This window comes from Leopardus geoffroyi, chromosome C1 (genome assembly GCF_018350155.1).
Source record: "Leopardus geoffroyi isolate Oge1 chromosome C1, O.geoffroyi_Oge1_pat1.0, whole genome shotgun sequence".
NCBI lineage: Eukaryota > Metazoa > Chordata > Mammalia > Carnivora > Felidae > Leopardus > Leopardus geoffroyi.
Genome location: NC_059328.1, coordinates 23,873,541 through 23,887,777, shown reverse-complemented (window position 1 = coordinate 23,887,777; position 14,237 = coordinate 23,873,541). Strand labels below are relative to the sequence as shown.

Genomic DNA, 14,237 nt, shown 5'->3' with positions numbered 1-14,237 from the left:
CAGGGCTGTCCCCACTCCTATGATCCTGTCCCTTGGCCACAAGTGATTGGCCCACAGGTGGACATCTGACCACAGCCAGGCTGATCAGAAGCCTTCCCTGTTCCATCGGTCTTGTTTGGAACCCAAACTGAGAAAATCGCTGCGGGCTGAAAAGCTCAGGAGCTGTCATCACTGGCCACGTGTCCTTCCTCATGGCAGTTCGTCTGCAGAGGGAAAGGCAGAGGAGAGAGAGGGACAGTCGGTAGACCCAGCAGTATCTGGGCCCCTGTTTTGGGCTGTGCTCGGGCCCAGCAGCTCTGCTCACAATCTAGGAGTTGGCCTCTCCCTTGCAGTCTGAGAGTCACCTCTCCGGTTGGCATCGATTTCTAAAGATATACTTTCTTACAGGGATGTGCGTAGTAACAAATGAGCTAAAGCATGTGAAGCGCCCAACCCAAGGCCCGGCCTGCTGCAGGCTCGGTAAGCATGGATTCCTTTCCCTTAATGGGCACCAGGCAAGGATGAGGATTTGGCAAAGATACCAGGAAGATGTGAGGCGTCAGTACTCGTGAAGCGATAGAACTCAGCAGCTCCGGGGAGACTAGAGTCAGGTGACTCGGGACCCCACAGAGCCCCACAGGAGACCAGGATGAATGCCCAAGCAGAACATTTAGTGGATAGGAAAGGACAGGACTAAGAAAAAAAAAAAAAAAAAATCCTGCCTCATTCCTGTGTAGGAGCAAAGGCTGTCAACAGGTACTCACTCCGGTTGTGCCGAGAATGGTGAACTAGACCATGGACGCCAGGAAAGGAGCGTTTGAGCTGGGGTTTTAAGGACGAGTAAGAGTTTCCCAAGCAGGGAGAGGACTGGGAAGGGACACTGGACCATCACTGCCAATCAGCCACTACCACTAACGCAAAGCCGATTAGTAGGAGGATTTAGCCCTCCTGGGTTTGAATCCTGCATCGGCCAACTTTCAAGATTCTTCTATGCTTCTGTTCCTTATCTGCAAAATAAGGAAATAGGAGTTTGTTTCTAGTATTAAATGAGATCGTATACGTAAAGCACTCAGAACAATGTGCTGGCAGAAAGCTGTGGTTAAGCACTCAATAAATGCTTAGCTCATTATGAAAAGCCTCTGCATTATCAAGTCCAATGCCCTTAAAATGATTACAGCTGTCACCATTTGTTGAGCCCTTCATAAGTCCCAAGCATTGCGCTACATGCTTGGCATGTTTTGTCTCCTGTAATCCTACCAACACCACCAGGAGATGAGTACTATCATCCCCACTAAAGAGAAAACCAGAGGCTCTGAGACGGCAAGATTAAGCATGGCGAGGGTAACCAACAGAGCAGGGGTTCAAACCCAGGTCTGCCTCAAGACCCAAGCCTTTGGCCGGGAGAGAGAAAGGGACCAGCCTCAGGACACACAGCAAGGGAGTGGGATGCCAGGATTTCTTTATGAACTACCCAAGGGCAGGTACCCTGGCTGACGGAGGTTACTGAGGTACTCGCTCAGCCCTCCCCAGCACCCTTCCGCCACCCGCACCCGCACCCTCTCCCGCTCCAGGGCGGCCGGGAGGCCCTGGGGCTCCCTGGCCGCGGACAGAACTGAGGAAGGGCTGGGCCGACCGCCACGGGTCCGCAGATCGCCCGCCCACCCCGTGTTGGCGCAGCCGGAGGCCCGAGACGCGGCCGCGCCCCTGTTCCCCTCCCTTCCCCACCCCGCTCTGCTTCCGCCAAAGGTCCTTGCAGAAAATTCCAGCCTCACCCGGCCGCGCGGGCGCTGGACGGGGGTTTTTCCAGCGGGGTGGGAGCAGCCGGGCGCGTCCCGGCCCCGCGGAGGCGGTGGTGGGCGGGCGCCCCCTCGGGCCCGGCTCGGGACTCCCCTCCCACCCTCGTCCCCGCCCGCCACCCCCCACCCCCCCAAGGCGGCTTTGGCTCCTTGCGGACGGGCGGGCCGCCCAGGGGAGCCGGCTCGGGACGTCCTGGCAAACAGGAAATGAGACAAAGGCGGCCGCTTATCGGGAGCCCCGCATTCCTTTCAGGTGATGCCGGGACGCGGCCCCGAGGGGCTGCCTGTCCCGGAGGAGGACCTCCCGCTGTACCCCTTCAGGCTCCCTCTGCCTTTCGGTAGGCTGCGGTCGGGACCAGGACGATTGCTGCCTCCGGGAGCCCCCTCCCCAAGCGCAGCTCTCCTGGGCTCCTGGAAAGAAAGGGACACCAGCGTCCAGAGGGACCCGCTGGGCAGGGGTCTTGGGAGCCAAGTGGAGGGATAAAGAACAGGGCTTAGCCACTCAACCATTCCACGAACCGTAATGCCCCCTTATACCAGGGTACAGGTGTGGGTGCCAGGACCCCTAATGAACCCGACCCAGTCCCTGCTCTCAAGGAACTTCCAGCATAACAGAGGAGGTAGGTAGACACCCAGAGAAGTGAAAATACTGGGTGAAAGGGCAGGGTGTAGATGAGTCCAGGCAGGAGGTGTCTAGGCCATGCTGGGTGGGGTGGTGGTTTAGGAAAGCTGGGGTCCCTTGCACAATACCTGGCACATCAGCAGCCCCTTCAGGTACCACCTGAATGAGGGTACAGTGGAGTTGGCTTTGAAACAGCAGAGGGACAAGCGGAGGATAGAATGGAGGGGCATCTAGACTGGGGCACAGCATGTGCAAATGCCTGACGGTTCTGCCTGTGCACAGGACATCTGAGGGACAATGAATAGCCTGGGCACCGGCTGAAGAAGCTTTGGTGAGGAGGCTGGTGGAATGGGTCCTCGTGGCCTAAAAATACGGGGATCCTGGGGAGGTGGGGTAGGGAGAGTACTCAGAGAGGCAGGTCCAGCATGGCCCAGGGGCAGGGGGAGGAGGCAGTGGGGGGGGGGGGGGGCTTCGCCTGGGTGGCTTGGAGAGGCTGATCTGCGGAGACAGAGGCTCCAGCCTCTGTGGGGCTGTGCCCCCCTTGCCTGCTGGGCACTGGCGCCAGTTCTGCTGATTGGTGGGTCAGGCTCCCCCCACCGGGCAGCGCTGAGTCAGCGTCTGAAAGGTGGTTCCCACGGGCCCATGTCTCTCTGAGGGCCAGAGGCCATGCCATCCATGCCCCACCTCCAAGTGGGTCCGTGCCCAGGACCACTGACAAATAGGGCCGAATGGCGGCTAAGATTTCTAGCCTCCCCACCCCTGCCGACCAGCAAGGCCTCAGGCCCTCCTTCCTGCTGTCTGACCGTATGCCATACCAGCCCCGGCCTGGCTTTCCACTCCCCAAAGTTCCAAGGTACTACAGTTATCAGTACTCTTTTTATTTTTAAAACCGTGAGAAGAAAAATAAATATCTTTGGAGGATAAGAGTACGGGGGTGGGATGGGGTAGTGGGGCTGGAGACTTGGGGGTGTCCTGGCTTCCGTGGTCTTGAGCCGGGGGGGTGCCCGGGGCCTGGGATCTGCAGGCCCGCTCCTCCCGGGCCAGGCCCTGCCCAGTCCCCGCTGGGAGGTCTGGGGGCTCCGCCAGCCTCGCCTGCCCGCGGCTCCCAGGCGGGGCGCTGCGTCAGCGGAACCTGCGCGAGGGGGATTAGACCCCAGGCGCCCGCCTGCGCCCCCGGAGCTCCGTCGGGCGGGGCGGGGTGGGCAGCGTCGCCCCCCCAGGGGCTCTTCCGCCGGCCAGCCCGGCGCGGTGCCAGGGCCTCAGCGGTGCGCCATGTCCTCCATGCCCACGCGGCCCCAGACGCCCAGCACGAAGCTCTCGATGTCGCACTCGTTGGCGCCGCGCACGATGCGGAAGTGGCCCCTCTCGCCCCAGGCTGGGCCCCACGAGTTGGCCGCCGTCTGGGGATGAGGAGGGGCGGTGGTGAGGGGGGCGGGCAGGGGGAGTGGGGGGCGGTGAGAAGGCCGCGGCCGCACCCCCCGCAGGGACTCACCCAGTATTTGAGCGTTCTTCCGTCCGGCAGCGTCTCCTGTCCCCACCTGAGGAGGGCGCGGCAGAGCCAGGGAGGGAGAGGACGCTGATTCCACCTGCCTTGAGGGGCTCCAACCCCAGGGCACTTTCCCTTCCAGGCTTGGGCGGGGCTCTAACCCTCTCTCTACTCTCAGTCCCCACCTTTCAAAGTCTGTGTGCCCACGCCCACGTGGGGTTGGGCACCAACGGACTAACTGGAGGGGTGAGCGGAAAGGGGGAGAACTTGGGCCTCCCTCCTCCAGGGCCCCACATCTTGGGGACCAGGTCTCCAGGACCTCACAACTTCACACGTCTGCCTGCCCTCTCTCCTCACTTGGGAAGCCAGGGAGGGTTGGGTACCAGGGACCGCAAGGTTGGGGTACCTTGGAGGCCCCAGACTCCCACTGCAAAGTACATTTCATTGGTTGGACAACTGAAATCAGTGACTCGAACATCTTTGGGTATATCAGGTGGGGGAACTGAAGCCCGGGGGTGGGGGTCCGTGAGTCAGGCAGAGTTGGGGTGGGTGCTGAGATGGAGAGAGGTTGAGCAACCCTTGAATCCTTGTCTGTATTACACTGGAGTGAATTTTATCACAGTGTGTAAGGGAGAACCAGTTCCTAGAAAACCTTCAAAGGCCCCCACTCTCGGTGCGAGGCAAACCTCTCCTCTTTTTCTGTCTTGGTCTCCTCCTCTTCGAAGCGGGGCTTTGCAGAGAGACGGGACGGATTCGAGGTAGGCTCGGAGCCCCCCAGTGCAAGCCCTGCGGCCCCCTCCCCTCTCTGCCCCCCAAGCCCCTCACCCTGTGATCTTGACCGAGTGGGTCCCGTGCCGGCGGTATCGCTCTGGCCTCCCAAGGCTCACTGGGGTGTGGCTGTAGATGCCGCCCTGGTACAGGAAGAAGTCCTCGTGCACCTCCATGAGAGCTGTGGGCAGAGGTCCAAGTAGGCCCGGCTCAGCCCATCGGCACAGGTCTGGAGACGCATGCCCAGACCCATACCAAGACTCTAAGTGTCCCCCCACCCCCCTCCCCGCCCAGGGTGCTGCCCATGGGGAGGGGACAAGGTCCCACTGACTCCCAGCCCCAGTGGGACTTGCTACCCAATGCCGTGCAGACCCCTGGTGCTGCCGTGCCGTGCTCGGTCTCAAGCAGGCACGAGCTTCTGGAACCAGGGGGCAGGATGAGGGGCGTTTACCTTGGACAGGGCCGTTCTCCATCAGTTCCTTCATGATCTCCTTCTCCTGGAGGGTTGGGGGTGGGGAGGAGAGCGTCGATCAGGCGTGAGGCTCCAGCCTCTGGCCAGCCTTCCTGCCTCTGCCCCTTCAACCAAGTATAAACTTACGCTGGAGCCGAGGCGGTAGGCAGGAGTGACCTGGTAGATGTCATTGGCATGGACATGGCTACTGGGGCATCGGGCAGTGGCCTGGCGCTTGCCCCGACCCATGGCCCGGCTGTGCATCATACAGCGGGGCGCGGGGCCAGCCTCGTCCCGCTCGCTGCCCATGAACGGGTAGCAGTGGTCAGACACAACCCTGGAGGAGAAGGAGGAAGGAGCAAGGAGAGGCGAATGTGATGGGCGTGGCCCTGGCCCCTCCTGAGGGTTGCCTTCCTGAGGCCCCCGCTTCACATCCTCCTCCCTGCCCACGCCCTCTGCTGCTCACCCTCGACGTCGCAGGAACCACCAGGCCCCATCGAGACGCCCACCACGGCAACCCTGCTGGTTGTGGGTGTTACAAGACAGCAGGTTCTGGGGCGACAGGACAGGTGCCATATGCCCCAGGGAATGGATTGAGACGCGATCGGATGCCACGGCTGGTGGGGGAGGGGGGGAGGCAGAAGGGCCGTCAGGGGGCTCGGGCCTTGGCCCTCCTTTCCTGCTGCCCCAGCCTCCACCCTTGGACGTACCTGCTGTGGAGAAGGCCCAGGAGCCTGCACAGTTGCCCTGGTCAAGAGGCCCATGGATCAGGTTGGGCCACTTCTCAGAGGCCTCGAACGCTGTGGGCAGCACCTCCCCTGGGCCCAGAACTGTCTGCAAAGCAAAAGTCACTCCGTCTGCCTCCTGCCTCTGCCCCCGTCTACCCTTCAGGGGCCCGTTGGCACTGAAGGGCCACCAAGAGTCTAGGGCCTTCTGCGGTTCGATCTTGAGCATTCCTGCTGCCGAGCGATTCTAGTAATCTCCACATCGACGCAAGGGGAAGACCCAAGCACCATTTGATGCGTTCTCAGGGTCAGGTAGGGGTGGCCAGTCCTGATGAGTTACGGATGAGGGAACGGAGGCCAGCAGAGAAGTGGCCAGGCCAGGGTCACCCACTTTTCCTTCTCAACCCCCACTCCCTCATTCTTCCTCTGCACCTTCTGATCTGACACTTCCTTCTTCCCACCAGGACCTTGGGCTTTAGGCCCTAAAGGGCAGGGGAGGGAAGAAGCAGTAAGGTCCTGTGACCAGGCAGGCTGCCAAAGCAAACAGCAGGAGGCAGAAAATAGCAGAGGCCCAGGGGAGTAAGGACAGGGGCAGGGGCTGGTCACCCCAGCCTTGAGCTGCTGTCCCTCTGCAGGGAGGGGTACTCTGGCCAAAACTGCCTCCTCCCTGCCTGCCTCTGATGGACAGATCCTGTGGCATGTGCCCCAGCCCCGTCCTGCTGCGGTTCCCCTGCCTCACCCCTTTGACTATTCCGGGGATGGTTCCCATTTCTGCCCGAAGGGGGTCCCGCTGGCAGGAGGGGAGAAGCCCCCTCCTCCCTCGGGGTTCCACTGAGTCGGCATTTGTTTCCGAGAATTCCTCCTCTCTAGCCGGAGCCAGAGGACAATCTGTCCCTCCCTTCCGAAAATACCAAGGTGACCTCCTGGCCCCTTGGGCCCTGACCCAGCTGTACTGGGAGGAATAGCATTTTTCCCAGGCTGGGCAGGCCACGAAGGGACTCGGGCTGGGACCACAGAACTCAGAATCCGAGCATCAGTTCTCTCTGGGCAGCACATTTGTTATGGGCAGGAACTGAAGACCCGCAGAAGGGGAGTGATGTGTGTCCAGGGACACACAGCCTCTTGGAGGGGTCTAGGCCCGGGGCCTTGGAGGAACAGGCCCCAGGGTGCCAGGGTTCCTGGGGTCCCAGGCCATGGGGAGATGGCAGGATGGTGGGCAAGGATGGACTTACGTGAATCTCATTCATATTGGTGACAGAGGAAGAAGGGCGGATGGTGCCCAGGCGGTAGCGAATGCCTTCATCCAGGGTCATGCCCCAGAAGGCACTGTGGTTCCCAGCCCGCCATCTGAAAGAGTAGGGGTGGGAGTCACAGATCTGCCAGGGCTGAGGGTCCTAGAGGTACGTGCACATGGGTAGGAGAGACGCATCCTGGCCAAGCCTACGCGTGAGTGAAATCTGGGTGTGCCTGGCAGCACGTACATCTCGGGGGGAATGTATGTGTGTCTGTGCCACCTGGGGGCATTTCCAGGGCCTCTCACCCGTAGTTGCCCCGGTTGATGGCGTTGATCATGTCTTCGTCCACCAGGCATGGCTCCTGGTCACACTCCCACTGCCCTTGCTCCTGGCAGGTGCTAGAAAAGCAGAAACGAAGAGGTGGGGGGGGGGGGGGCTGGGCATCCTCTGAAGGGGGGGCGGCGCTCAGAAGTCAACGTGGACCTGAGGCTCTGTGCCAGCAGTGATGGGAAGACCCCTAGATGATCCCATTCAGCCTGGTGGCTTCAGATGTCAACGTCAAGTGCACAGTTCTCGGGTTTGTATCTGCTGCCTGGATGGATCTCTCCCTAAACTCCAGATCCAAGGACACAATCTCACCACTGGGGTGTCCAACAGCAGCTCAACCCGAACACATCCCAAGCCGAATTTCTGACCCCCCCCCCCCTCCCATGCGTGCTCTCCCCACGGTCTGTGGAAAACGTCCACTCCATCCTTCCCGAACCTCAGGCCGGGAGCCTGGGAGTCACCCTTGACGCCTGCCCTCAAGCGCTAATTTGATTCATTGGCAGATCCCGTTGGCTTTCCCTTAAAAGCACATTCAGGATCCAAACCGCGTCTCGTTCTCTCCTGCAGCCATCATGGGCCAATCACCCTTCCTCTGGATTCTGCCGCAGCTTCTCCGCTGTTCTCCCCATGTCTGCCCTGCACCCACACTTCGGTATATTTTTACTACAGCTGCCAGAGGACCCTGTGCAACCCAAGTGGTATCATGCCATCCCCCTGCCCAAAACCCTCCCTTGGCGTCCTGGCCATGTTAACAAGGCCCTGCGTGATCTGTCCTCCTGTCCCCTCTGTGACCCCCTCCTCTGAGTCCTGGCTCCTGGGGCTCCAGCCAGGCTGGCCCACTGACTGGTCAACAACAGCCGTGCTCCTGCCCCAGGGCCTTTGAGCTGCTCTTTCCCCCATATCCCCAACGCCCACTCTCACTTCTTCCAAGTCTCCATTCACACGTCACCTGCCCTGGCCACCTTCCTATCCCGCTTCCAGGTTTTATTTTCTCCTGAGCACGTTGTCACTATGTGGCATGCTATATCTTGAGTTATGCGGACAGCTTATCCCTGCTTCCTCACAGACGCTCAGGTCCTGGAGAGGAGGGATTGTGTGGTATGTTCAGAGCCTAGAAGCCAAAACCTAGCACATGGTAGGCCCCCAATAAATATTTGTTGGATGAACGAGTGAATGAGGCACTGTGGTGAAGAGGCTAAGAGCAGGGGTCCTGAAATTCAAGTCTTGGGTTCCAACTGGCTGACTAGTCATGCGACCTCAGGTGAACTCTCTCCCTCAATGTTTTTGTCCATAAAACGAGGAAATGAATAGTCCCACCTTCCAGGAATTAAATGGCAGGGTTTTATAAAGCTTACAAAGCATTTAGCACAGGGCCTGGCCCGTCGTAGGTGCTCAAGAATCATTACCTACTACGCTAGTTCTCAGGCCAGGAACCCTAGACTCCCCGTCTCTGGAGTTTCAGACTCCCATCCACCTGGCCCCCTCACATCTCCTCTGGGTGTATCTCAAACTGAAAATGGCCCACACTGCCCTCCCCCCAAACTGCTCCTTCCCTAACATCCTCAGCTCAGGAAATGGCACCTTATTCACGCAGGTGTTCAAACCAGAACTCGCCGCGGTCCATGGCGTGCCCCCATTTCCTGTGCCCGCCATCAGCAGGTCCTGGGATGGCACATCACGGACGGCTCTGAATTCACCTGCCCCTCACCCCCCCCCCCCCCCCCCCCGCTCCACTGCTACCACCCTCCTCCAGTCCCTTGTCACCTGTCACCCGGATCATGCCTTCCTACCCAGGCTCCCTGCCTCTCTACACCCCCCACCCCCGGCCCAACCCACCCCACGGTGCATTCCCTAGCCACTCTGAAGCCCGAGAGATCTCTGAATGACATAAATCAGGCTGTGTGCCTCCAAGTGGCTTCCCCCGGCACTTAGAACAAAATACAAAACCCTCAGCACGGCTTATGAGACCCATGGACGCGGCCTGTACCTCCTTGGGCCTTCTGTCCCCACCTCATAACCGCAGTGAGGTCTATCCCACCTCCTAGCCTCCCATGAGCTATGGCCCCCATGCTCCCTCCTTGTCTAGCCATCTTCCCTTGTCCCTACTCCACTCTACACGAGGGCCCCCCCACCCATGATGCCCTTTCCCTGCCACATCTGTCGCAGGCTGTCATATGTTTATGTGTGTGTGGGCTCCTTCGTTGTTAGACCGGAGGCTCCCGTGCAACCTCAAGGGCGGTCTACCACATCTGGGGGCACCTCCCTGGCCCAGCACGGGGCCTGGCACATAGTAGGTCTTTAACAAAGAGGTGTCGACGGATCAGGGCATTCTATGAATTCTATAATGCTTTTACAAGCTCATAACTCTGCTATTACAAGAGGCTAAACTGCCTCCTTCCCCTGTTGCCTTTTAAGGAGCCTCAAGGGGAGCAAACCCAGTATGGCTGGGCTCCTGGGCCCCGGGAGTGGGCGGGGGCACTTTCGGGACAGAGGGAGGAGGCTGCGTAGGAGGCGGCTCTCTCAGGCTTCTCTTCCTTCTCAGACTCTCCAAGCATTCCTCGAGGGCTCACACGGCCTAGAAGGCCTGCAGACACGACCCCACACCCTCCGTCAGGTGCCGAGCACAGGGAATGGGGGCCACCAAGTGCAGTGAGGGGACCTCGGGCTGGTCAGTCCTTTCCTGCCGCCTCCCTCTTTGCCCCCAGGGCTGCCCAAGCAGGTCTAGACTGGGCTGGTGGCAGCAGGCCCCAGCATTCCAGAGGGGCCCAGGGTGGCCAGGCCCCAGGGATAAGAGTGGGAAAGAGGTTAACCCATCAATGCCCAGAGACGTCCTATCTGGAGCTGCAGGCTCGTGCAGGCACGTTCCATGTTTCTGAACACACGCGCCCAGTCCACACACACTCACACCATACCCACACGCGCGTTCTCTCATGCGGACACAGGCTGAACCCTATTCGTCCCCACTCCCCTGTGACCCAGCACCCCTCACACCAGTGAGGCAATGGAAACAGCTTATGCGTAATGCATTCCAAAAAGTGTCCTCCTCCCTGGGGCCTCTGCAGTCCCAGGCAAAGAGGGCGTGGTGTGGCGTGGGGTGCAGGGCCACCTCCTCAGAGCCACAGGGTCCCATCATTTCCATTAGGTCTTCAAGGCTTCCTACCCACCCCCTCCCCATTTCCCACCTCAGGCCTCAGATTAGAGTAGGGGAGCACCCCTGACCCTTCATCCTCCTACCAGAACAGGGAGGGCGGGGGAGGGGCCACATTCCCGGGAAGGCCCTGCTGCAGGTTGGCGGCCAACCAACTCAGCCGTCCCTGACCCTCATCCCATCCAGGGCAGCGGATGCTACAGTCAGAGGTTTCCTTCCTGACGCCCCCTTCTCCAGATTCTCCCGTACAGGGAGAAAGGTTGGGAGGGGCAGTGGCCCAGCCCGAGCCAGCAGGGACAGGGAAGCACTCCCAGCTCAGGGGCCACACCTGGGGCCAGGCATCCATGGCTGGCCACTCCTGGGGAATGCTGTTAGAGTGTTGTTTTAGGAGTTGATAGGATGGGTGTAAAAATTCTCATGTTACAGATGAAGAAACTGAGGCTCGGAGAAGGGAAAGGACTTGTCCCCGGCACGTGAGCCACAGGCATCGGGTCTGAACCAAGTCTGCGGGCCATAGAGCCCACAAGGCAAGCCCCCTTCAAACTCCGCATACTCACCAACGGTTACAGTTGTCCCAGTAGGTTCCTAAGATTGGATAGATGCGACTCCCATGGGTACATCCTGGAGGGAGGGAAGAGGAGGAGAGAAGTGGAATCAAGAACAGAGACGACGGGCTCGGGTGGCCAGGTCCTCAGAAGTCAGGTGTTGGGAATCCTCCCAAACACACACACACAACACACACACACACACACACCCCAGCCCTCACTGAAACTGAAGTCGAACTATAACTTCCTAAGACATCTCCCGCTGGGTAACATACCAACAGCTACCTGGGAAGTTCTTCAGTGACCCCCAACTTGGCTCCTTCTTGCTTCACTTGGATACCAGCCATCACATTCCTTAGATCTTTTACCATTTACATGAGTTGAAACTTGGAGATGGGGAGTGGGAGGGGCGTGGGGAAACCGAGGCCCAGAGAAGGCAAGCGACTCCCCTAAGATAACACAGCACTTCGGGATGTGACAACCTAGGTATTCGGTCTCACCCCCACAGGCCCACAGAACTGGGGGAAGGGATTCAAGTGATTCTCCTATGGGACTAGGGGCAAGGGCGTGGGAAAGGATGGTGACAGGGCCGAAGGAAGGAAGACATTTGCCCCACCTGCCAGGTGTGACCAGCCATCTCAGGGTAGAGAATCCTGAGCAAAGGCAGAGGAATGGCGGAGATGAGCCTGACCAGCTCCCCCCCACCCCCAGGCTTTATCAGCCTGAGGGTGAGTCAGCAGGCGGGGCCAGCACCTTCCACGTCTGGCAGGGAGACAGGACTGGGAGAAAGGGCAGGAGACTGCCTTTCTGCTGGGCCAGCTTAGAACCCCACCGACCAAGGATCTTCTCTCTTTCAGTCTTGCTGGAGAGATTCAAGTCAGACCAGAGGGGAGAGGGGGACGTCCCAGAGCCACAGACAGCGGGGCAGGGGCTCTCCCAGATTCTACAAAGCCTCCCCTGGACATGTCAGTGCGTCCGCCTCGCTCCTGAGCCTTGCTGAGTCTGGGGTTGACAAGGCGACCCACCCTCCTGGCCGTCTGGTGCCCACCTGGGATGGGGGGAAAGGGGGGTGGCACGCCGAGGCAGAAGTCCCAGAAGTCAGGGCAGCAGTCGGAGACGGTGCGGTTGCAGAAGAGGTCACAGTAGCAGGTGGCACCCAGGTAGGGCAGGGCGCAGTCGTCGGCACGGCCCCGGCAGCACAGGTCCTGCCCCCCGCAGTACCGGCCGCCCGCATCCCGGATGCCCCGCAGGTGCAGACCCGGGGCTAGCTCCCGGCGCCCACGACCCCGCCGGGCACCCAGGGTCAACTCGCCGGCCAGCAGCAGCAACAGCAGCAGCCCCAGTGGACATCGCCACATGGTGCCTCCTGGGCCCGGGGAGGGCAGATGTCAGGGGTCAGAGGTGGCGGGCTGCAGAGACTCCCTGGCACCCCAGGGACTGATCTCCCAGCTTCCTGGGGCTGTGAGTCCAAGGGGGTTCAGCAGGGTCAGAGACCCTGATTCCTGCGTCCCCAGGCAGGACCCGGGAAGGAAGGGGACAGGGCAAGAAATGGAGCCCCTCCCTGACCTGCCCCGGAGACCTTCAAGGACAGGAGGCGGGGATTGTGGCGTTCTTGGTGCCCCTGGCTCAACACCCACAGCTCGGACTGAGGTCTCCTTTCCTATCGGGGTCCCTCTGCCCCTCTTTCAACCTCCATGCCTGACGCCGGTACCCCCTGAGCTTGTGTTCCTCTGTGTCCGTCCCCGTGCCCCCCTCCACTCTCCTTCTCTGCCATCCCTCGCGGTCCCTCCGCCTGCCCCCTCCTCTCTGTTCCTTCCTTCTGAATACACCCCACACCCCCTGCCCCCTGCGCAGGGGAGCGTCCCTACCTGGTGACGGGCTGCGCCCGGGCTGCCCCACGCGCCTCCGGCTTCCCGGCTCCTGCCACCACGGGACACTCAAAGTCAAGTGAGGAGTGCGGGGCGGGACCGCTTTTTGCACCGCCCCGCCCGCAGCGCCGCCCCCCCTGGCCCAGGAGGCGAGAGGGAGGGGCCCCGGCTGGCCCCGCACCTGGAGTAGCCCTGTAACTCGGGAGCGGGGACCTGTGAGAGGGACAGTGAGCATGTGATTGTCCTCGCCGGGTCTCCGACGGCAGCCGTTCGTGCCCTTCGGGGGCGGAACTGCAACCGAAGCAGAAAGGATCGTGGTCTGACACCCGTAAGGACTTCCCAATGGGCCTCGCCGCAGGGCTGAGGGGCTGCCGCGAAGAAGGGGAGAGAGGGGGCAGCGGAGCTCCGAGTTTTGGACCCAACTTTGGGAAATGATGGGGAGGGTGTGGACAGCAAACATCTCTGAGACCCCTCTGACCCTTCAGTATTAAAAACAGCCATGCACTCCCGTGCCCCCCAGGCTTGGGACCGCCCCAAGCCGCCTCCGTTCCCAGGAATGATTGGAATCCAGAGGACGGTTGAGGACCCTGCTCTAGGGGCCTTGGAGGCTCATCCTTCCGAGGGGGTGGGGTGGGTGTGGTGTGTGGGGGCCGCCTCCCTGCCCACAACTCTTCTTTGGGCCTGCCCTCCCCAGGCTGCCCAGGCGCCTTGCCAACCACTACCCCCTCTATCAACCCCGAGGGCATCCTGCTTGGCACCTGCCCCCCTCCGGGGCCCAAGGGCAAGAGCCCTGGCAGCTGGTGCCCCCCCGCGGAGCCCCCCTTCCTTCCCCGGGGGATAAACCCTTCCTTTGCCCGGGCCGGCCTGGGCCCCAAACAATGGGGCTTCTGTCCCGCCATGCCCGCCGTCACCTTTTACCTCTCTATTGCGCAAGCCCCTCTGCCAACCAGTTGGGTCCGGGCCAGGGGACTCCAACAGCAGAAAAGATGAAAAACTACACCTGGACAGATTCTCCACCCCCAGACGGGCATCTCACACCAGCCCCTGGGGCAGGGGGCGGGGGGAGGGAAGCATCAGGCATGGGGATTCCCTTTGCCCTCTCTCTGACCACTCCACACCCCTCCCCCAGACTGGGGATGTCCTCAGCTGGCCAGCTCCTGGGGGTGGGGGTGGGGGGACCAGGACAACGGCCATCTGTGACTGGGTTACCCCCTGCCAGGGGGCACTGGGCAGGGAGTCACCCTGTTGCAGGGGTGGTGGGGGGAGGGAGCAATGTCCTGGGGCCCC

The 14,237-nt window shown here is 60.9% G+C and overlaps 1 protein-coding gene across 3 annotated transcripts; it reads right to left on the bottom strand.

The window, feature by feature from the left end:
- Positions 1-3,254: 3,254 nt before the first annotated feature.
- TINAGL1 (tubulointerstitial nephritis antigen like 1) lies at positions 3,255-13,355 on the bottom strand. Of its 3 annotated transcripts, none has more exons than XM_045476459.1 (12): positions 12,951-13,349; positions 12,131-12,448; positions 11,095-11,158; positions 7,368-7,460; positions 7,060-7,174; positions 5,813-5,936; positions 5,569-5,719; positions 5,250-5,439; positions 5,103-5,148; positions 4,709-4,832; positions 3,890-3,935; positions 3,255-3,797 (listed from the first exon to the last, which is right to left on the bottom strand). In XM_045476459.1, exons 1-12 carry the CDS (start codon positions 13,183-13,185, stop codon positions 3,657-3,659), a joined length of 1,647 nt encoding a protein of 548 aa, XP_045332415.1. In that variant the 5' UTR covers positions 13,186-13,349; the 3' UTR covers positions 3,255-3,656. The 3 variants fall into 3 exon arrangements, with proteins under 3 accessions (XP_045332415.1, XP_045332417.1, XP_045332416.1); XM_045476461.1 differs by having other exon boundaries at positions 12,131-12,541; positions 12,951-13,060; XM_045476460.1 differs by lacking the exon at positions 12,131-12,448 and having other exon boundaries at positions 12,951-13,355.
- Positions 13,356-14,237: the final 882 nt, after the last annotated feature.